Genomic DNA, 23,053 nt, shown 5'->3' with positions numbered 1-23,053 from the left:
CAGGCCATTTCGGGCTGCGATTAAGTACTAGAGACGTAAACCTTTCCCTGGCACAGTCTTCAAGTCATAGAACTCTAGTGATGAAATCCGAAATGGGATGCCCGATTAGGATTAGTTTTCCTAGACAAAACCAAGCTATGCACACAGCAACAAATGCTGTGAACTAAAAGGCAAACTGCCAAATAAAATACAATTACAGGATGACTGATGGACCCAAATCAATACATGAAACCCCGTCATCCTGTGATCGGAAGGAGTTATCCATCTGGATAACAGGGCACATTTATGTTATATGTTGTGATGTGTCCAATTTGTGATGTTCCTAATTTGTGAAGGTTCTCTGTGTATCGTGAAGTGTTAATACTTTGTAATAATTAATTTCTTTTATTTTTGATCCTATATATGAAGGGTTATCCAAAACGCTCTAGGAATTCCCAAAGCGCATTCTAATAAATCTAATAAGCCTAAGATGCCATGAACAGGAGGAAAATGGCAAGATAATATAACAATATATGGTTTATGTAATGTAAAACAATTCAACATAACAAAAGAGAACCATTCCAAAACCATTTGATTAAATGTATAACCAGTAGTGAAATTACAATTAAAAACAATTTATTTACGGTACATTTTATTGTTTGAAACCATTCATGTACCATACAATGTACGGTATATTTAAACCCACGTATCAGTATTTTGAACAATTCATTAACAATAAAATGTATGGTTTTGCAAAAAATATATATGGAGAAAAATATTTTTTTATATTGTTACGATACTTAACAACCTGTATAATATATTGTAAAAATCTTATTTACAATTCACGGTATGGTATCCAACATTACATCTTATTGTTTTTGTATTTTTATTTTTACAGTGGTGTCTATTGTAAAAATATGGTTCTAAATAGTATACCGCATTTAGTTCACGACTGGACTGCGAACTGCGATTTCATAAGTGCGAAAACGTAAATAAAAGTGCGCGATTGCATCAAATCAGGTTGATGTCTTCGGCGCACTATTTCTTCGATCTATGGTGAACAAGTGCTCTGAAGACACCGAGTTGATTTGATGCAATCGCGCACTTTTATTAGCGTTTTCGCACTCGTGAAAACTAGTGCGATAGTCCAGTGGTGAACTAAATGCGCTATACTGTTACAATATAACGTTCGGTTTTTCTACTGTATTTTTTATTCGGGTGGCGTCTATATATTTCTTGGGAGTCTCAATATTGCAATAACGGTTAAGCACGCTGTAATGATACTTATGTACCTCGTCACCCACTTCATGCAACTGCATTAGTGGTCTAATAACACTTAGCGCGCTCGGCATATTGCCATCATGACGCTCAAAGTGTTGCCACAAATAATACTAAGTTTGCAAAACCCTGTTATCTGGCTGGTGGGGCATGGGAGCCTTAGCTTCAACTGCTAATGCAATCAGAGACTACTCAGACTTAGACGTGGGCGACCCTTTATATGAAGGGTTGTCCAAGACGCTCTGGAAAATTTCCAAAGCGCATTCTTATAATGTTGATCCCTGGTTGAGCTTGATAGGTTCTAGTCCGCACTATCAAAGATAGTTCAATTTAACATTATTTTCAGGTTAGTTTGCCTAGAAAGTTTAAGATGCCATTACCAGGAGGAACATGACAAGATATGTAACATTATATGGTTTATGTAATGTAAAACAATACAACATAACAAAAGAGAAGTTTCTTCTGGGATTCCTTCAGGAGTTTTACAAGAATTTCCTCAGTTCATCAGGAAGTCCTCCTGGAGTTTTCCGCGAACTAGTCTAGGTGCTCCTCAGGCATTCCTCCAGAAGTACCCCGGGAATTACTTCAGGAGTTAGCAGGATTCCTTTAGGAGTTGCACGGAAATTTCTCCAGGAATATCTCGGGAATCCCTCCATGGCTTCCCTACGAATACCACAGAAATTCTCAAAAAAAAAAACTTCAGGAGTTCCCCAAGGGATTTTTTTTTTCAGGACATCCTCCAGAAAATTTGCAAGAATTCCTCCAGGAAATTCTCAGAAATTCCGTCAACAGAATTGTTACACGTGATCCTCGGATATGTATTCCTCCATCAGTTCTTCGGGAATACCTGCAGGAGTTTCCAGGCAATTTCTAAAGAAATCCCCGAGAGTTTATATTGGAGCTCTCAGAGAGTTTCTCCAGAATTTTGCGGGAATTCCTACATGAATTTCACGCAAATTCCTGCAAGGGTTCCTCGAGAACTTTTCCAGAAGATCCTGAGGAAATATTCCTGAAGATCCTTGGGAATTCCTACAGGAATTCCATGGAACTTCCTCCAGGAGATCACGGAAATTCGTTCTGAAGATCCTCGAGAATTCCTCCCGAAGATCCTGGAGATATATTCCTGAAGATGCTTGGGGATTCCTACAGGAATTGGGTTTTTAAATTTTGAAAAATGTATTGATTTTTTGATTTTATACGAAAGAGCACCTTTTTCTGAGCCACTGTGATTTTTTTCCAGATTTTTAGAACTTTATTTTGATACCTTAAATCAATTGGGTTTTTATATTTTGAAAAAAATATTGATTGTTTGATTTTATACGAAAGAACCTTTTACTGAGCCACTATGATTTTTTTTCAGATTGTTAGAACTTTATTTTGATACCTAAAATCAATTTCAAAGAGATTTTTTGAAATCACTTTTTGACAGCTTGGCAACTGCTTGACAGCTCCGCCCAGTACAAAATGCGACAAGGGGTGATTCGACAAATCGCTCCCATACAAACTTCAAATTAATTTTTAAATAGGTTCCCGGGCACCAAAATTGATGAAAATTTGGATTTCGGCTCTGTTTGACATGCAGATTCAGAATATGAAATTGTTTCAACACCGCTAAAGAAGCCAATTGGCTTCTTTAGCGGTGTTGAGATAATTCCATATTCAGAATCTGCATGCAAAACTGAGCCGAAATCCAAATTTTCATTAATTTTGGTGCCTGGGAACCTATTTAAAAATCAGTTTGAAGTTTGTGTGGGAGCGATTTGTCGAATCACCCCTCGTCGCATTTTGTACTGGGCGGAGCTGTCAAGCAGTTGCGCAGCTGTCATAAGGTGATTTAGAAAAATCTCTTCGAAAGCGATTTTAGGTACCAAGGGAACGTTCAAAAATTACGTCCAAGATTTGGGGGAGGGGAGGGGGTCTAGAAAAGTGTGACAGTACGTGTATTGGGTATAGGGAAATTGCGTGACAGAGGGGGGAGGGGGGTCTAGAAATCCCGAAAAACGATGGACGTAATTTTTGAATCTTCCCCAAAATGAAGTTCTAAAAATCTGAAAAAAATCATGGTGGTTCAGAAAAAGGTGCTTTTTCATATAAAATCAAAAAATCGACACATTTTTCTTAATTTAAAAACCAAATTTCAAAGAGATTTTTTGAAATCACCTTTTGACAGCTGGGCAACTGCTTGACAGCTCCACCCAGTACAAAATGCGACGAGGGGTGATCCGACAAATCGCTCTCATACAAACTTCAAACTGATTTTTAAATAGGTTCCCAGGCACCAAAATTAATGAAAATTTGGATTTCGGCTCAGTTTGACATGCAGATTCAGAATATGGAATTGTCTCAACACCGCTAAAGAAGCCAATTCCACGCAAATTCCCCAAGGAAATCACGGGAATTCCTCCAGAAGATCCTCAGGAATTCCTTGGTAACTCCTCCAGGAGTTCCTGGATAAGTTTTCCGAGAACTCCACCAGGAGTTCCTCGGGAATTCCTCCAGATGTTTCTCGGGAATTCCTCCAGGAGTCCCCCGGAAATTCCTCTAGGAATTCTACGGGAATTCCTTCCGAAGATACCTGGCGATCCTCCAGGGAATGTGCAAGAATTGCTTCAGGAGATCCTCGGCAGTCCCTGCAAGAGTTGCTCAGGAATTCTTCCAGGAGTTCCGCAGACATTCCTCCAGAAGCTCCTCGGGAAACTCTCCAGGAGTTCTTCGGAAATTCCTCCACGATTTCATCTGCAATTCCAGCAGGAATTCATCGGGAATCCCTCCAACAACTCCTTAAACTCTTGGAAATACTTCCAAGAGTTCCTCCAGCAGTTCCTCGGGAATTCCTTCTGTATAGTTCCTCGAAAATTCCTCCAGATCTTCGGGAATTATTTCAGAAGGTCGTTGAGAAATCAACCAGGAGTTGGAATAGAATTCATCCAGGAGTTAAAAAGGAAATTCATCCATAAGTTTTCTGAGAATTCCTGCGGGAGTTTCCCGATAATTCCTTTAGGAATTCCCCGGATATTCTGCCAAGAGTTCCTCGACAGTTCCTACAAGCATTTACAAAGAATTCCTCTAGGACTTCGGGAATGCCTCGAAAAGTCCTCCAGGAGTTCCTCAGGAATTCTTCCAGGAAATTCCTCCAGTATTACTATAGGAAAGTCCTCCTAACTAACCTCGGGAATTCCTCCAGGAGTTCTTCGGGAATCGCTCCAAGAGTTGCTCAAAAAATCCTTCAGGAGTTGCTCTGGAAGTCCTCAAGGAGATCCTCGAGAACTTCTTTAGGAGTTCCTCTAGTTCCAGAGTTCGTGAGGAATTCTTCCAGAAGTCATTGGGAACACCACCAGGAGTTCATCGGGAATCCCTCCTGGAATTCCTTCAACAGTTTCTCGGGAATACCTCCTGGGGTTTTTCAGGAATTTCCACGAGTAGTGTTGCTCGGAAATCGCTCCAAGAAACTTTTTCGGAGTTCCTCGAGGTTTTTTTTCGTCAGTTTCTCAAGAATTTCTCTAGGTTTTCCCGGTGATAACCTACTCCAGGAATTTCCAGGGAATTCCCAGAAGGTATGCATAGGAACATGCAGATAAATTTGTGATAAACTTCTGAAGAATTTCCTATAAGAGATTTTCGAGGAATTCCCGGAAGAATTACCGATTAATTTGTGTAGATGATTCTCGAGGGACGATTGGAAGAATTTTCGAGGACCTCCTGGAGGAATGCCCGATGAACCCCAAAAGGAATACACGAAGAGCTTTTGAATGAATGCTACAGAAGCTCCAAGAAGGAATACTCTCGAAATACTCCAGGGGGAATTCCCGAGGAACTCCAGGTGGAATTCCTGAGGAACTCTTGGAGTAATTCAGAGGAACACATGGAGGATTTTCCTCAGAACTCATTCCTAGGATGGATTTTCGACGAACTCTTGGAGATATTCTTGAGGAACTCCTGGAAGAATTTCCAGGGATTTCCTGGAGGAATTTCCGAGAAACTCCTGGAAAAATCCCGAGGAACTCCAGATGGAATTCCCGAAGAACTCCAGGTGGAATTCCCGAGGAACTCCTGGAGAAATTCCAGGCGATCTCGTTGAGGAATTTCTGAGGAACTCCTGAAAGAATTCTAGGCAAGCTCCTGGGAGGAATTCCCGAAAAAAGTCTCGGTAAACTCCTGGAGGAATTCGCAAGGAACTCCTGTAGGAATTTCCGAGGAACACCTTGAAGAGTTCCCGAGAACCTCGTGAAGGAGTTCGTGATGAAATCCATAAGGAATTCCCGTGGAACTTCTGGAGGGATTCCTGAGGTCACTTCAAATTTCATTCTCAATGTGGCTCAATTTGCAATTGCGGTGTACCATTCTATTGGAGAGAAAAAAAGTTCAATTTGAATTTTTAGCTTTCGAGCTGTCGATGAGAAAACACAATTCACGGTTAACGGAATGAGAATAGCTTAGCTGTTAAATTGCGTTCGCATCTCAATAATTCGTAAACCAAAAGTACAAATTGAACTTTTTCTACGTCAATAGAAAGGTTCACTTCACAAGCAAACTGGAAAACATTGATAGTGAACTTATGAGTGACCTTTGTGTGAATATAAGCAAATATCCATCCGGAATGCGTTAACGGTTAACGGCAAGCGTGCCCACTGCTGGTTATTTCTATTACTGAAGCGTTTGGTGTGATGATACAATAACACTTATGGTTTTATCCTATAATTTGTATGGTGAGCACAAATTTATCGTGAAAAGAGTCAGGAGACACAGCACAGAAACTCGAGCTATAACCTATAAAAGTTAAGGGTATAAACCATAAGTGTTATGGTATTTTTATTTCCTCCAATTCTTCATCGTCTAATAGATGCTCGTAGATTACAATGACAAACAATTTTGTGTGCAGATTTTTACGAAATCCAATCGCATTATTTACAGCAGAGGACACATTCCGTTTGATGGAATCTCAAACTAGAGCGGGAATCGCACCCAATCTTCGAGGCTTACGAAACATCTAATCGACTGATACGCTGATAATCGCTCGCTGATAATTCAACAAGAGAATGTAAAATAACATCAACTATTTATGGTTTATGGTTCCCCAAACTAACATAGTCAAAAACATGAAATTGTAAAAAGTTTTAACCGAATTTGGCTCCGTTATGCCTGTTTAATATTTCATGGTGCACAATTAATATTGTTCGTCTAATTTTGTAATTTCTATATTTCAATCACACTGACATTTGAATGGAGTACTACAATACGATATATCGTATTTCTAATGCACTAGGAGCAGTGGACAACTCTAATGAACCAACACCATACACGGACCGCAAAGTAGACGGTTCAACAATACCGCATACTGTTTGAATTGTATCCTGAATGGCTGGTTAAGATCGCCGGAAATTATTTCGAAAACAACCGAGTCGAAGAAAGAGAAGAAAGAAGGAGACCGTTCGGATATCATGTCACAAAGATGCCAAGACCAGATCTGATTTGGTATCTTTTCTTATATCGAGCGTCAATATCTCTCCAGAGAGATATTGCCGCCAGGTGGAATCGACACACAATCAACAAAATTCACATACTTTGTTTGTCTTGCCCCTAGTGTAGACGTTGGTTGTAATGGTTTTTGGATTGAGAATATATTCTTTCCACAGTAAATTCCTACCACACAGGGCTGCTCTCACAGTTCATATGTAACTTATCCGACTTTTTCTTTAATTCAAGCATAAAAGAATAAAGGAAATACGCACAACACACGTCGCTGTTGGCTTCTTAGATGATACCGATCTTGTTGGCAATGTCCAGCGCGTCGTAATCGCGGGCTAGCCGCACGTAGGCCTTCTTCTTGCCGTCCGGTCGCACCAGGGTGTTGATCTTGGAGACCTTGATGTCGTACAGCTTCTTGACCGCGGCCTTGACGTGGTTCTTGTTGGCGCGCAGGTGGATCAGGAACACCAGGGTGTTGTTGTCCTCGATCTTCTTCATCGCCGCTTCCGTCGTCAGCGGGTACTTGATGATGTTGTACGCGTCCATGCTGTTTCGTGGGAGAGAGAGATGGAAGGAATATTCGGTTAATGGTTTGGTTATGGTTTTTGTTTGATGGTGATAGCGCTTAAGAGAAAATGTACCATAGGAGTACTATACACTGTGTTGTTTTACTATTCAAATGTACTGTGACTTTATCATAAAGATACCGTTTATGGTTACCATGAAAATACTGCAATTAATTGAAAAAAAAATCAACAACAAACTTTATAGTTACTATATTCTGAATCGTAAACTTAAAGTTTCGGTATCCCCGTAACAACACAGTGTATTGTACTGCTATAATACATTTCTTTTCAAACGCATGTCTCTGACTTTCAGTATACTGTCTAGTTGATATGTGGTAGACAGTAGTTGCAACGGAAAGAAGTTTAATCTAGCATTCTAGGTTACGAAAGGTGAACCTTCATCGACAGGAAGGTCACCTTTATTGATCAGGTATGAGAATGCAGAGTATTTGGTTGACACAACTAGGAATGATGAGTTTTGCGTCGCATGGTGTTCGGCCAAGGTTTTCCACTTGATTGTTGCGGTGTATTAATGTCTCTGACTCTAGGTATACTGTCTAGTTGGGGTGTGGTAGACAATAGTTGCAACGGAAAGAGGTATGATCTAGCATTCTTGGGTGGGCGATCGATCAGCTCCATTGATGAGAGTTGACCAGTAACTCGCGCGGAATGCAGAAAGATTGCATCATTTGATCACAGATGTTTTTAAACGCATCAGATGCATTTCTAAATGGTGAAGATGATGAGTATCACTTCTTAGCATTTCGATAAGCCCCTTGCTTGAAGTCACAACATGTAATCCAGAAGGTCCATGTTCTGCGGAACACTTTCGTGTCGAATAAATTGTATGTGGATAGTCTCACCACTCCATTCCTTGCCTACATTTCAATGGAAGTTCCTTTAGGGCTTCCCTGATAAATGATAAAGATGATGATGATGAATCGATAACGCTAGAGGTTTCAATGATAAAAAATACCATAAAATAAATGGTCGATGTAGACTCAAATTTGTTACAGAACATTTGGATTTTTTTTTTATTGTTAAGATACAAAACAATTCCCATTTTCTATTGTAAAAAATGCATTTTAAATATGGTGTTATGGTGAGAAACCATAAGATCTATTGTTGCTCTATCGATTGAAACATTTGAATTAATAGGAGCTACCATTGATAGTAACGTATTTTAACAATATAATGCGTATTTACGACCATTATAATCAGGGTTTCTTCTCGAGATTTCCTATAGGCTATAGCCATTCTTTCCAGAATTATTCGAGATTCCACCAAGACTTCATCCCGCAATTTCTTCCATAGCTATCAGAGCCTTCTCTCGAAATTTCTGCGGCAGTTCCTAGTAAAATCATAAAGCTTTCCCCGAGATTTTTCCAGGGTTTTTTTGTTAGAAATTTCTCTAAGGGTAATTTTAAGATCTAGAAAAATCTTTTAAAAAAACAAGATTCTAGAAGGATTACACGAGCTATTTCAGCAAAAATTTTATCGCGATTTCGTAAGATGTTAATAGGGGAACTTACGTATTCTCGGCAGTTTTGTTCTCTTCGTCAAGGGGGTTTTTTGAAAGCTGTAGGTCTCAGAGTTGGCCTCAAATCCTTCTCAACTAAGCTGAATTACATGCCAAAATTTCAGGCAATTCGGCCCACAAAAACCCCCCATGACGAAGAGAACAAACCTGCCGATAATACCCATCGTCACCCTATATAATTTCAAGTTTTTTATGCAATTATTACCCTTTCTCTGGTATTCGAAATCTCTAATCCACAACGAATTCAATCAAATCCCATCAAAACAAAAGAGAATTCTATGGAACATTTCATTTAACAAATCATAACCACGATCTGATGTAACATCTAAACAAAAACAAATCTCAGCATGAAGTTCTGCAGTAATCTCCGGGGAATTCTTGTAAAACGCTTCAAAGAAATTTCTGAGGGCATCTCTGCAGTTTTCGATTAAAAAAAAACCTTCCGAGAAACTTCTGGAGAAAGCAATAAATCAATCTTCGGTTGAATCTCTGGAGCGAGTTCTGCCACATTCTTCGGAGGTTTTTTTTCAGACTAATCCCTGAACAAGTTCGTAAATTAATTTCTGAAAGAGCTTCTGGAGAATTCTCTGGAGCAATTCCTATGGGAACCTGTGGACGAATGATTTACGAGTCTCGCGAAGAATTTCTCCTCCGACACGAAAAAGAAGAGCTCCTGGAACAATGCCTGCAAGAATCTCTGACACAGCTGAAGAAGAAACTTTGGAGAAATTCTAGTGGGGATTTTTGAAAGAACTTCTCCTGAAGAATCTCTGGATCAATTCCTCGAAGAACTTCTGAAGCATTTCATAGAAAAAACTCTACGAGGAATTCCTAATTAAGGCAATGCGGTGTAGTTCTTGGAAGAATCTCTCTGAGTGAGTTCCTATGAGCATCTCAGAACGAGCATCCGGAGGAATCTCTTGACAGAACGTCTTGAGAGCTGTCTGTTAGAATATCTCGAGTAATTCATGGGAGAACTTCTATTTGATTCTAAAAAATAACTTCTTAGAGAAACTGTTAGACATTGTGAAAGTTCCGGATGAGTTCATAGAAGAAAATCTGAACGAATTTCTGAAAGCATTTCTGAAGGAAAAATTCATGTTGGAATCTTTGGAGAAACTCCTAGAGAATTTCTTGGTGGAATCTCTGGAGGAATTCTGGAAAGTTTTGGGAATACTTTTCAGAATAATCTTATTCCTGTAATGTAGGAAGCAATTCTCAGATAAATTCCGGGGAAAATATGTGAAATTAAATTCATAGAAGCATCGCTTAGGGAAATCCTGGTTCAGTCTGTGTAAGAATCCCTGAAGGAATCCTTGGAAGAACTCATGAAGAATTCCGTCGTAGAATCACTGGAGAAGTTCCTGGAGGATGACAGATTTCCTCAAGAAATCCATTGCAGATTTTGGATCCTTTTCTTCAAGAAATCACTGGAAGATTTTTTTTGGAACAAACTCTGGATGAATTCCTAGAAAAATGTTTGCTGGAATAGGGTCTGTGTCATTTGACATAACGCTGTTTGGCTTAAGGCCTCTTGAAATAAAGATTACTTGGCATAATGAAGAAGGGTTCACTTTGATTATGCCAAATGCCCCGCTCCCAGTGGGAAACTGCTAAAATAATCTTCGATGGAATTCGTAGAGGAACTGCTGGAGAAACTCCTACAAAAAAAAAAACTGTGGAATTCTGTGGAAAGAATCTATGGAAGAAACTCTGGAAGAATTGCAAAAGGAAGCCCTGGAGAACTTATGGTATAATCATTTACTTTCTCAAGAGAAAATCTCGGAGGAATCTCTGAAGGGAGGAATTTCCCGGCGATCTCTCTCAAATCTACGTAGTCCAACAAGTGTAAATTCTTCAATCTTTGGGACAATTTTTTTTGTCTTTATTATAGAAACTATCAGGCTGCGGTTTGTACGTCTCTTCCTAGCACATTAGCTTGTAGTCAGTAGAAAATTACGAGATAGCTTTAGGATCCGCTTCATTAGGACACATTTAAAGGATTCCTGGAAGAATCTTTGGAAAAATTCTTTAAAAAAAATCTGAAGCGATCCGTAGTATCGCCATCTTGTTCCCAGTGTCCTGAATTTCATCAAAAATTCTTGTTTTTTTCGAATACCTGTTGCCGAAATCATAAGTTGCGCCAAGTTTTTCTTGAAACTCCATCATTTTCCATAGTTTTCCAATAATTATAATCATTGCTCGAGAAACTTGGGTGGAAATTGTTCGGAATAAACATTATGCGGGATTTTCACCAGATTAAAGGATATCCAAGATAAGTACCCTTGCTATTCTCTCTCAGGAATAATAGCAAACTCATGCTAGAGAATATCTGTGATCACAAAAAATCCTTTTGGGAATTAAGAGTTTCTTTAGAGATTCGCTTGAAAAGCTATCCAGAATTTGTTCTGAAATTTCTCTGAGGATTTCTCCCCAGCATTCTATCCAAGATTCTTCATTGAATGCCTTCCGGAGTTTCAACTGCAATTCCTCCTTTAAATTCTCTTGCAGTTTCTTCTAAAATTCTTAACGCTATTTCAATCGAAGTTCCTCCTTGAATTTCTCAGAATATTTTTTTTTCTGGATATCTTCAGATGACATTATCCAGAGATTTCTCCAGATTTGCTCCCGCAGGAGTTCCTTCAGAGACTTTCCCGGCTTTCCTTCTGGAATTTGTGACAGTAACTGTAACTGACAACTGTTGTTCCAGGGATTTCCATCAAAGTTTTTTATGGGATCCCGTCCAAAGGTTTTCCCGATGTACTTCCAAAGTTTCTTGCTGGATTCCTTCCGAAGATCCTTGCCAAATTCACCAAAAAATGCGTAAGGAATTTCTCCTTAGAGCATTTCGGGGATGGCTGTTCAACAGTTTCTACCGAGATTTCCGCAGAAGTCCTCCCAGGGATTTATTACAGTATTTCCCGGGAATCCCTAGAGTTCATCGCGTGATTTCTCCCGTACCTATTTCCTCCATGGATTTCTCTATGAAATGTGTATGGGTCGTTGACTTTGACCAGAAACAGCCTTCTTCCCCCTTCAGAGTCTACGTAGTTTATGGACAGATTCTCTCGGAAAGTTCTCCCAAGGAATTATTTCAGAGAATTTTCTCGAGATATCTCTTGAAGTTTTTTTTGCGGGATTTCACCGGTTGCTTCTCCCGTTATTTCTCTTAGAAGTTTTCAGATTTGCTGCTGGAATTTCTCTAATATTTCCCTGGCATTACTCCCAGAACTTTTTTTTCGAGATGTCGCAGTTTTTCTCGGGATTCCTTACGAAATTCCTTCCAAAATTTCTCCAAGATTTTCTTGCAATATTTCCACCGATATTTCTTCGGGAATTTCTTACAAGGGATTTTATAGGAGGTATTCCGAGAATTTTTTTTTGGATAAATCCCTACAAGAACTCCGTGAGCAATCATTAGAGAAATCTCAAAAGGATAACCCGGGAGAATGTCCCGAATGTCCACACAACTAGGGGTAAAAGCCTGGAAAACCCTCTGAAAGAATTTTCGGAAAGCACTCCATGAGACTAGAGGTATCAGCAATGGATCCTACGGAAATGCCAAAAACAGGGTGGCCAGTGAATTTTAGATTTTGATTTCCCGGTTTTCTCCCGGTTTTTTCCCGAAATTTTCAATTTTTTCCCGTTTTTACTTGTTTGTTTACTTGTGTTGAATAAAATAATCCCTATCGGTTCAGGAGCTGTTCCAGGATAAATTTCAGAACTAACATATGTTTGAATTTTCAATTAAACTCCTGGGTGAACTTCAAGAGATTCTTTTGGGTAAAATTCAGAAATAATCTCTTAAGAATTTTAACTCCTGATAACATTTTTTTTGCAATGCCAATGAAACATAGGTTTCTGTAAAAACTGTAAGGTACCCCGGGGCAAGTGGGACCTAAAAAAAGGCTAGTTTGGTTTTGTCGAGTAAAAAAATTCTAAATATAATTAGTTTTATAATTCCAATGGTTCTAAAAGACATTGTTGGTATATTTCTCCTTAATAACGGGCATTAAAACTGTTTCAAAATTTTTACATTCTATATATTATACATATAATGAAAAGTGGAGAAGATCTTCATTTACTCCGTATCACGGGGCAAGTGGGACTCATTCGGAATGTTTGTACAAATGGCTTAATATAGTTGCTGCATATATGTCAGGTAGCATAAATTATAAATAGCTTATACGAATAACTATGTCTAGCGATTTATGTTGGAAGTGTTTTGTGGTATCGTGCATAAATTACGTAACACTCATAATAACGCATCACTGACAAAAAAGTTGATTTAACATTAGTATCTTGTGCAAAACAAATTGATTTTTTCATACAAAAAGCGCTATACAGTTACATGCCGGAACGTTTCCAAACTTGCTCTTTATTTTACATAGTTGATGAATCTCGTCAAAAGATTTTTCAAGTTTTACAGATGTTATGTTTTCCCTTACATAATTTTCCGATCATTGAATAAAGATGTTTAAATCGTGAACTTTGAATAAGTCGTTTTCCATTTTTTCATACTTTATGGCCGGTTTCTTAACACTCAGAAAAGCTCATTATGCAATGGAAAACGAAAAAAAAAAATAGAATGTGCTTTGATGAAAATATGAAAACTAGATGGTTTCGGAAAAAAATATGTTCTACCCAAGGCTTTACTATTTTAAACAATAGCTTCATCATCAGAATAGTAGTAATTAAACATATTTCAACGATTTATTATTTAAGGCACCGATTTTTACTTCACTTTTGTGTGAATTGTAACTTAGGTTGAAGACAGCGAGATCAAACTATGGCATTGTGTTTGTTTACTCTCATAGGTCTCACTTGCCCCAGATGCTGAAATGCACTGGAGCAAGTGGGAGCAGTTAACTTAGGGTAATAAATGAAAATAAATTACACCTTTTTCGCTTAAAATAATTTGCAAGCACTCCAAATATTATCCTGAAACCGAAAAAGTATGACTTTATTTGAATAGAATGTTTTTAAACGACGAATATAGAAGAGCACGTTAATCTCACTTAATGAATTGAAAATTACATATGAACAACAATAACATATATGGTATCTTTATGGTGAGAACAATAACAATTTTTGAATTCAAAGTATCCGTTGGTGTGATACCTATGTTTTCCATGAAGAATGTTTGCCTTAAAAACAAAAAATTGATAAAATTATAGCCGTAGGTCTCACTTGCCCCGGATTCTCACTTGCCCCGGGGTACCTTACATGTACATTTTTGCAACTGTAAAGTACTTTCACATTTCTTCTCATTTTTAGTTTGAACGTCAAAACATCATTTCCACTAGAATTGATACAGTATGCCTGATACTTATGTTAAAATTTTGAAGATGTTTCATATCAACTTAATTTAAACAACATGTTCAGATTCAGCCATTTTTGGCACACAGGCTTCTTTGAAAAATATTCAAACTTTTGATGGAAAGCAATTATATTACAGAAATTCTTGCATGAATCGCCCAAGAAACCGTTTTTCTTCGCAGTACGCAGTTGCGAAGGAATGACAATTCAAATGGCTGTCACTGTGGAATTTTTATTCCAGGAATTGGTCTAAAACTTTCTTGAGCGATTCCTTTTGAACACGAAACTGGCCTTATTGCTGAATTCCTTTGAGCAATCGTTAATTCTTTTTAACAATTTTACATTTTATTTCAGAAAGCCTATAGGCTTTATTGTTTTATGTTCGTCTCTCATGTTCCATATAATAACATATATAGACGGGCTTGGTGGTCTAGTGGCTACCGCTTCTGATTTATATGCAGAAGGTCCTGGGTTCAATCCCTGGCCCGTCCCTTTCCTCCTACTTTGTATCTTTCTATATACTTTCTCTCTGCTCTCTACATATACAACTCATGTATACAAACATGTTCATAGCCGTCGCTAGAACAGAAGCGGGTTGAAAAAGCCGTTTCCCTTCCTTCAAAAACTTTCACAGCACAGTGTCACAATCCTATTAGAAAACGCCTACAAGTTATGCAATCAAGCGAACTGTGCCGCACATCTTCAAAATAATAAAAACACATAATTCTATCACACCTTCCCCTGGTATCCACACACCAATGTGTGAACCTTCTGCCAACCAATTCCCAACACTCCAACATCCGCATGAATTTGTGCTGGCGCAGAGGTATATTCGGCCAGATGTGGATACAAACGATTGCAATCATCACTTCCTTACCCCCTTCCCCACATTGACCTGCAACCTGACGTGGCAGGCGCCATTGTCGCCTAAAAATAGAAGATCACCAACGCTCACACACTGAAGATGCATGCTAGTCCCCGGCAGTTATCTCATTGGTCCTTGTGTGAGTGCAGCTGGTCTGGCGATACTGGAGTAGCATCCACGGGCGGTCAATCAAGCTCAAGCTCAAGCTCAAGCTCATGTTCCATATAATAACATTATTTGTTTTAGTAACACTTGCCAAAAAAACTGCTTAGAATTACGTTTGGCCAAGTAAAAATACTGATTCTAGATTTCAGTTTAGTTGTACATAACTGTTGTTAAAATTTAGCCAACGACAACGTCCTATTTACTCCATTTAGTCTGTCTTTCATCAATTCCTTGTTGCTGTTGTTAAAATGCATTTCCCACAATTTCAATTTGATGTAGACAAGTGAAAAGAAACATGTGAGTGCCCTTGTTAGTTTTTGTAGCATTATTGTATTTTGGTGACATCGATACAAGACTAATTCAGAGGAAGATTGCCCTTTACTAAAGTTTACTGAAACTCTTTACATTATTACGCAGGAATCAAAAATTATTGTTTCTTCTTGATTTGCTGAAAACTAAGAATAAAAACAGTTATAACTTTTAAAATGACTTAACAGATCGACTTCAGCAACCGATATTATGATTTTAAAATTCTCAACATCTAATTATAACGCAAGTCGTATTTTCAATAAAATAAATCGAAATATTGCAACTTCTGTTTAACCCGCAAAAAGCTTGGCATTACAGATTACTTTCATGGATGATAAAAAAGTGATTAATAATTAGAAATAATAGAGCAGTATGGAATTATTCCTGGAAATGCAAAATTTTCCCGGTGACAATCTGAATTCCCGAATATTTCCCGGTGATTCCGAATTCCCGGCTTTTTCCCGGTTCTCCCGGTTTTCCCGGTTCGCTGGCCACCCTGCAAAAAGAAGCTCCGGAAGAAATCGCGGTAAAAATCTTGGGAGAAACTCCGGAATAAATCCTGGAAAACTCTGAGAGACATCCTGGGGCTGGGAGCAATACTGGAACGATTCTTCTATGCGAAGTTCCGGGAGAAACTCCGAGGGAAATCTCAAATGAAACTTCAATAGGAATCCCGCGAGAACCTTTAAAGAACTATCCCTGGAGACAGCCCCTTAGGAAATAGCAGGAGCTACTGTAGAAGCCAGTTTACGGGAATTCCTTGAAGAAATTACAGGAGGAACTTAGGAAGAAATCTCAACAGGAATTCTTGCAGATAATTCGCGCAAAACTCATGAAGAAATCCTTGGGGGAATTCTAGTACAAATCCCAGGAATAATTCCAGGGGTAATCCAAGATATAACTCTGGGAGCAATCTCTAAAAGAAATTCCGCGACAACATCTGATAAATATCCCGAGAGAAAACCCCATAGAGATCCCAGGATAAATTTACGCCAACTTCTTTGGGTAAAACGCAGGAGAAACTCCGGGAAAAATCCCGCGAGGAACTCCGAGAGCAATACCAAGAAAACCTTTGGAAAAAAGCGGCAAATAAAGGACATCGCCTGTAGAAATCTAGAAGAATTTTAGGGAGGAATTCAAGAAGAAAAATGTCGTAAAAAATACGGAAGGAATCTTGTACGAAATACTGGATCACCAGAAATTTTGGCCCGTTTCAACAAAAGACAATTTGAAAGTTATTTGCTTTTGCTGCCACAAGCCTGGGAATTCCTTGAAGGTTTTTTGGCCCGAAAGATTTCCTCCCGAAAATTTTCTTGTGATTCATTCTTGAAGAATTTAACTCGGAATCTCTTCCGAGATTTCTCCTAAAATTCCTCCAAATATTTGGCAAGAATTCTACTTAAAATTCTTTGTAAAAAATATTCTAGGTATTTCTCAATGTCCACCATTCTTCAATTCGTTACCGAGTTCTTACCGGCAGGGATGGGAACACTCACTTGCAAAGAATTACACTCACTTGCTATTTTATCAGCTCAGAAGCGTGCAATCAAAAAACGATGTATGGACGACTTTTGCCTTGTGATTTGGTCTAAAAGTTTGCCGAATAGAGTAGGGGTCGCACACGCATACCAAATTCGTGAGTGAGCTGCGAAAGCAACTCTCCACGAGGTGAATGTAAATTACGCTCACCTCATGGAGAGCTCTGTCACGACTTAAGAGATTCGTGAGCGACCCCTACTCTATTCGACAAAGTTTGAGACAAAACCACGAGGCAAAAGTCGTCCATACATCGTTTTTTGATTGCACGCTTCTGAGCTGAGAAAATAGCAAGTGAGTGTAATTCTTGGCAAGTGAGTGTTCCCATCCCTGCTTACCGGATGTCTTCTGAGATGCCTTCCATGATTGCTTCTATGATTTTCCCCCACGTTGGGCACTCTTAATTTTTGTCGACATCCTATAGGCAAAATGGCTGAAGAAATCCTTAAAAGAAACTCCAGTAAAAATCGAGTTCCTGGAATAATTCCTGCCATCATAAATCTCTGACAAAACTTGTAGCGGATACTCCAAAAGAATTCTAGGAGGGATATCTGAAACAACTTCTAGCAGAAAGTTTGGAATAATTCCTGGAAGTTTTTCTGAAGCATTTCTTAGAGGAAACGGTCGAGGAATTTACGAAGGAATTCCTAAAGGAAAGCCGATGGAGTTCTTGACTGAATCTCTGAATGAGTTCCTGGTGGAATCCCGGGCGGGAGGAATACCTCTAGAAGGAATCTCTGGAAGAATGTTTTTGATGTCTATCAGAATATCTGAAGCAATTGCTGGGAAGATTTTTACACTATTCTTAAAGAAAACTCTGGATGAATTTTCAGATAAATTCATTGAGGTGGAGTTCTTTGAATTCCTTATGAATTCCTAGAAGAAATTCTGCATGAAATTCCTTAAAGCACCTTTGGCTGGAGAAACTTTTACAGCAATTCGTGGAGGAATCTACAGTGAAACTCTTGTAGAACTATTGTGTGGACTCTGTTGAAAAAATCCTGGAGGAATATCGTGAAAAATTCCTGGAGAATTTCTAGAAATTCCTGGGGAAATCTGGGAAACAATACATAAGAGTTGCGATAGGAATTCCTGGTAGAATCTTTGCAAAAAATCTTGAATGAAATCCTGGAAAAACCTCTGGAAGAATCCCTGAAGAAAGAACTCATGAAAGATTCGGCGTCAGAATCTTTGGAGAAATGTCTAAAAATGCCAAGTCTATTAAAAAAACCAAGCGTAATAGGGCACGTTTGATGTAGTACTAGATTTGTAGTAATGAGCTAAATTTTAGTATGGTGAGAAGATCAGTTCTCTGTTTCTACAATGAAATGGTACAAAAAGCGTGGGTATTATGATTCCTTGCCTAATTTGATGCTGTTTGAGCAAACCTTTGGGCAACAGTGTTGTTGTTTTCCTCATTTCTTGCATCATAAACAACATAGTTATCCAAAGTTTTGCTCAAACAGCATCAAATTAGGCAAGAAATCATAAAATCCACGCTTTTTGCACCATTTCACTTCAGAAACGGAGAATTGACTTTCTCACCATACTAAAATTCAGCTCATTACTACAAATCTAGTACTTCTCCGATCTGTCCTATTCCCTGAGTTGTCCAGGGTTTTCCAAAAGGAGGAGCTCTAGTAGAAACCCAAGAATAACTCCTGTAGCAATTGTGGAAGAAATCCCGGGAAGATCTCCTGAAAAACTCTCAGGAGAAACACCGAAAGGAATCGCGGATTTTTTTAGAGATATGCTGAGAGAAACTCTGGGAGGAATTGCGCGCCATGTTTGTATTCTCTGAAGTTTCTCCTTAAGATGGATTTGAAAATTCATCCGCGTCATCATGAAATTTGCAGCATCTTAACGGAATTCATGGAAGCATCGCTCTGAATCCCTACAACAAATCCTGAAGCAATCTTGTAAGAAATTTCTCAAACAATCTCTGAAAGAATTCCTGAAGGAATCCCTGGAAGAACTAATGATGGATTCCGTGGTTAAAGTTCTTGAGGAATTACAAATCTCAAAAAGAAATTCCTGGAAGATTATCTGGAGAAAACTCTGGATTCCCAAAGGAATATCTAGGGAGTAAATTAAGAAATTCATATATTTAAAAACTCATGCAGAATGGTCTGCAGAAATTCCTGAAAGAACCTCTGGAGAATTTCTGGCAAATTTTCTGGAGCAATCATTCGCTCATCAGGATAAGAATCTCAAAGAATTTCCAGGAGATTCCAGGAGAAGTATTCCTGGAAGAAACTCCGAAAACATACATTTAAGACTTAAAAGTGACTTTCGCGAAAAGAGAGACTAAGAGACTTGCTACCAGGCCGGATGTGTGCCTACATGTTGTAATGTCCAATGTCGCAAGTACCCGGGGACATTATATGCCAACTTTTATCGTAACTCCAAAACCGTCGGTGGCATTTTTTCAATGACTGCACTGCCGTGAATCGCATATCAGTCCCATCTTTGCTTGATTTCCTATGCAAATGGGACAGATATGCGATTCACGGCAGTGCAGTAACACAGAGTAGAAAATCAGAACCTTTCAAATGCGCATTAATTCCATCTTATGACCGTATTGGATCTCCATTTCCGTTGTTTTTATAAACACTTGGATCATACTCCAGACAACGACGAAACTCATCATTCCATATTATTATCGACGTGCCGTTTGTAGTAGAACAGTTCCTGCAAAAAAAGATCCGCGATTCACACACTTACCGGCTGCGGGTCGGCACCGACTTCCTGGGGAACTTGGGGTTACGGGGCAGACGCAGGGTACGCGGCCGACGGAACTTCACAGTGGTACGGATCTTGCGCAGGGCAGTTCCGAATGGACCCTTGACGACCTACAAATGGGAGAGGAGCTTGATTAGTATCCATGGAATTGACCTCAAGTTCTGGTGTAGATTCTGATAATGGTATCATCAGTTAGAAGCAATTAGGTGATTTCACTACCGGACGGAGTAGTCTTTCGCCCGGTTCAAGTTTCATCAAAGTTTCATCATTTAACAAAGCTGATAGACGATTCTTTTCCCGCCCCCTGAATGAAACTCACCTTAGTCTTGGTCCTCTTGGCCCTCAGCAGAGCGGCGGCGCGAGCCTTAGCGGCCCCCTTCTGCAGCTTGGCCTCGGTGGCCTTCTTGTCGCCCTTGGCAGCCACTGGTTTCTTAGCGACTGGCTTCTTAGCAGCAGCTCCCTTACCAGCGGCGGCACCCTTCTTGGTGACCGTTCCGACCTTCTTCTTCTTGATGGTGGTGGCCGGTCCCTTCTTGGCGCCTGCCTTCTTCGTGGCGGGCTTCTTGGCGGCGGCCTTCTTGTCACCGGCGGCGGTCTTCTTGGCCTTGGCCGCGGCATCGGCTGCCTTCTTGGCGGCCGCACCAGTGGCTGCCGTGGGCTTCTTGGCTGCGGTGGCGGCAGCGGCCGCTGGCTTCTTCTTGCCTGCGGCATCCTTCTTCTTCTTACCGGCATCGGCGGAGGCACCAGCAGCGGCCTTGGGGGCAGCAGCCGGAGTCTTCTTGGATTCGGTGGCCTTCTTCTTCTCGGCCGGGGCCTTGGCAGAATCAGCTGGAGCGGCACGCTTTTCGGCGGACTTCTTCTCAGCTGGCTTCTTTTCAGCGGCCGCAGGCTTCTTCTCAGCAGCAGCGGGCTTCTTCTCGGCAGCAGCTGGCTTCTTCTCCGGGGCCGGCTTCTTGGCAGGAGCGGCCTTCTTCTCGCCAGAGCCTGAAGCTGCAGCGGCGGCTGCTGGCTTCTTCTCTTTCTTTTCGGCCGGTTGGCCCGCTACAACGAGAAAACACCAAAACCCATCATTAGCATCCCATTCACTTCCGTTCCCCACCTAGCCCAGAACAATATCAACAAATCCTTCAGAAATCTAGTTTTTTTTTAACTTCTTTCACGATTGGATCAGAGAGATTCCCTCTAGAAGTTGCGATCATCATAAGGACACATCCCACCCCAGCACACACCCAATTCCCATTCACTCCCCGAAATGTTATTTACATCCATCCATTCCGGTCCCGGCCGAACCTAGGCCTCAGCCCTCGTGGCGTACACAACCCGCGAATCAACAATCCATTTCCAGCGCATTTTTCGCACAAATCACCACAACCATCCACAAATCCACACGACGGCCACTTTCCCCCGAACAATCACTCACTATTGCACCATTTAACACCCCGTTAAAACACCGAAAATCGACGATTTTTCCCTTACCGGACTTTTCAGACGGTTTCTTCGGAGCCATACTTGTGATGGAAAAGAGCTGTCAAACGGGAAGGAGTTTCGTTGTCTACTTTTGCTTCCGGCGCGATGACAGCGGCGCCGATGGCAAGAAAGTTTCGCGCGTGATTTCCGCTTTCAAGTGCAATTTGACAGCGCGGAGGTGGCGACGCCACACGGCCGGTGATGGAAACTGGGTGGTCGATATCCGTTCGGGGGGTGTGCGGTCGAGTGGACTGCAGTTTGAACTGACGGTTGTTAGGGTGAACGGGGGAATCAGACGCCTCATTATTATTAAATAGTTATCGATTTTTATCCAACTGTAGAAACTTTAACAGTGACCGCTCTACCATAGACTTCTACTTCCCAGCAGGCAACATTACTGCACATGGCGCCAAGGCAAATTGCAGTGATGCCCATCGAATAGTGTAATCATCATGATCAAAGATTTTCATTCTGGATAAAAATTGATAACAAATTAATGAGGTGTCCAATTTGAATGTGATCTTCGGCAAAGTTGTAGCTGATAGAGTAGCCTAGGAGTACCAAGGGTCAACTAACACTCTAGGGCACTTGGGGAAATGCTACAGTTAATTGAATGAAAAACGTCCTTTTTCCATAGTAATTCCCATAAATACAAACTTTGAAGAGTTTGTGCACTCTCAATTTTCAAACAAATCAGCTGATTTTTTGGGAGAAGGCTTAGAATTTGGATACGAATCGAATAAGTGGTGTGGAGCATAAACGATTTTTTGAACCACGCTATCGATACTCCAGTGCGTATCACTATTTTAGAGCACATCGAAAAATTGTCTCAATGTGCACATGCGATTTGATATAATGATATTTACATGGCCGTGTGACACTGCACATGAGAACGGCACATGAGACTGCGCAATGAAACGTCTCATGCGCTCTAACATCGAGTGTCGTTTTTGCAACGGAGTAATTATGAAATGAAATTTCTACACGGTGTTGAACGAATAAAACTACGTTAACCCAAATTGGCTTATTGGGCAGGGGCACAAGGACGCCCGTTGGGTCGCTGTATCCTTGTTTATTTTTGTCAGCATCGATAAAGTAAGTGAAAACAACTCACATAATATTTTGTTTGAGAAAACTCACAATTCGATGTATGTACTCAATTTGGCCTAAAAAAATAGGTGATTTCCGAATATTCAAAAATACAATGCCAAACGTTTGGCTGAGCGTGGCTGAGCGTTACGAGTCACCCAGAGTCCAAGATGTTTTCGTAATCGAATTATTTTTGACTTTCTGCAGGATCGAGTTTTATCGTATCTTCCAAATGATAAGCGAATGCAAACTAATTGCATATCAACTCTCAGTTTACTGTGAAAGTACTTATAGAACACTACGCTCTGATCCTTTTCACACTTAGAAAATCGTAAGTTTTTAACACAATGCACTATGGAAAATTTAGATGAATTACGTATACAAAATTTGTGTTATGTACCATATTTTGGTTGGACACGATGCATTAATTGCTTTATGCAATTCAGTATTATAATTTCCATTTTATACTACTCATTTCAGTATCATAATGACTTACTTTTCCGTACCGGTTCATTACCCAACTAACAATTGCAAGTCACAAACATGCAAGCTTGCTGAATTGTTGCTTAATAATAGTAATGATAGCTGAACTAAAATTATGCTCTACACATTACTGTTTAAATGATTTTTCAATTGAGAATGTAGTCAATGTTCGACTTTACTCATCGGTATCAACAATGATAAATTAAAGCACTTTTCAAAAGTTTAACAAGAAATTTATTCGACAAGCAT

General features: G+C 39.9%; 1 protein-coding gene across 1 annotated transcript; it reads right to left on the bottom strand.

Moving 5' to 3' along the window:
- Positions 1–6,856: 6,856 nt before the first annotated feature.
- Positions 6,857–21,400, bottom strand: LOC109418991 (uncharacterized). The gene is made up of 4 exons (XM_029877682.2): positions 21,242–21,400; positions 20,085–20,806; positions 19,748–19,875; positions 6,857–7,270 (listed from the first exon to the last, which is right to left on the bottom strand). Exons 1-4 carry the CDS (start codon positions 21,270–21,272, stop codon positions 7,009–7,011), a joined length of 1,143 nt encoding a protein of 380 aa, XP_029733542.1. The 5' UTR covers positions 21,273–21,400; the 3' UTR covers positions 6,857–7,008.
- Positions 21,401–23,053: the final 1,653 nt, after the last annotated feature.

This window comes from Aedes albopictus, chromosome 2 (genome assembly GCF_035046485.1).
Source record: "Aedes albopictus strain Foshan chromosome 2, AalbF5, whole genome shotgun sequence".
NCBI lineage: Eukaryota > Metazoa > Arthropoda > Insecta > Diptera > Culicidae > Aedes > Aedes albopictus.
The sequence above is the reverse complement of the archived record's forward strand: the minus strand, read 5'-3'. Positions and strand labels throughout refer to the sequence as shown.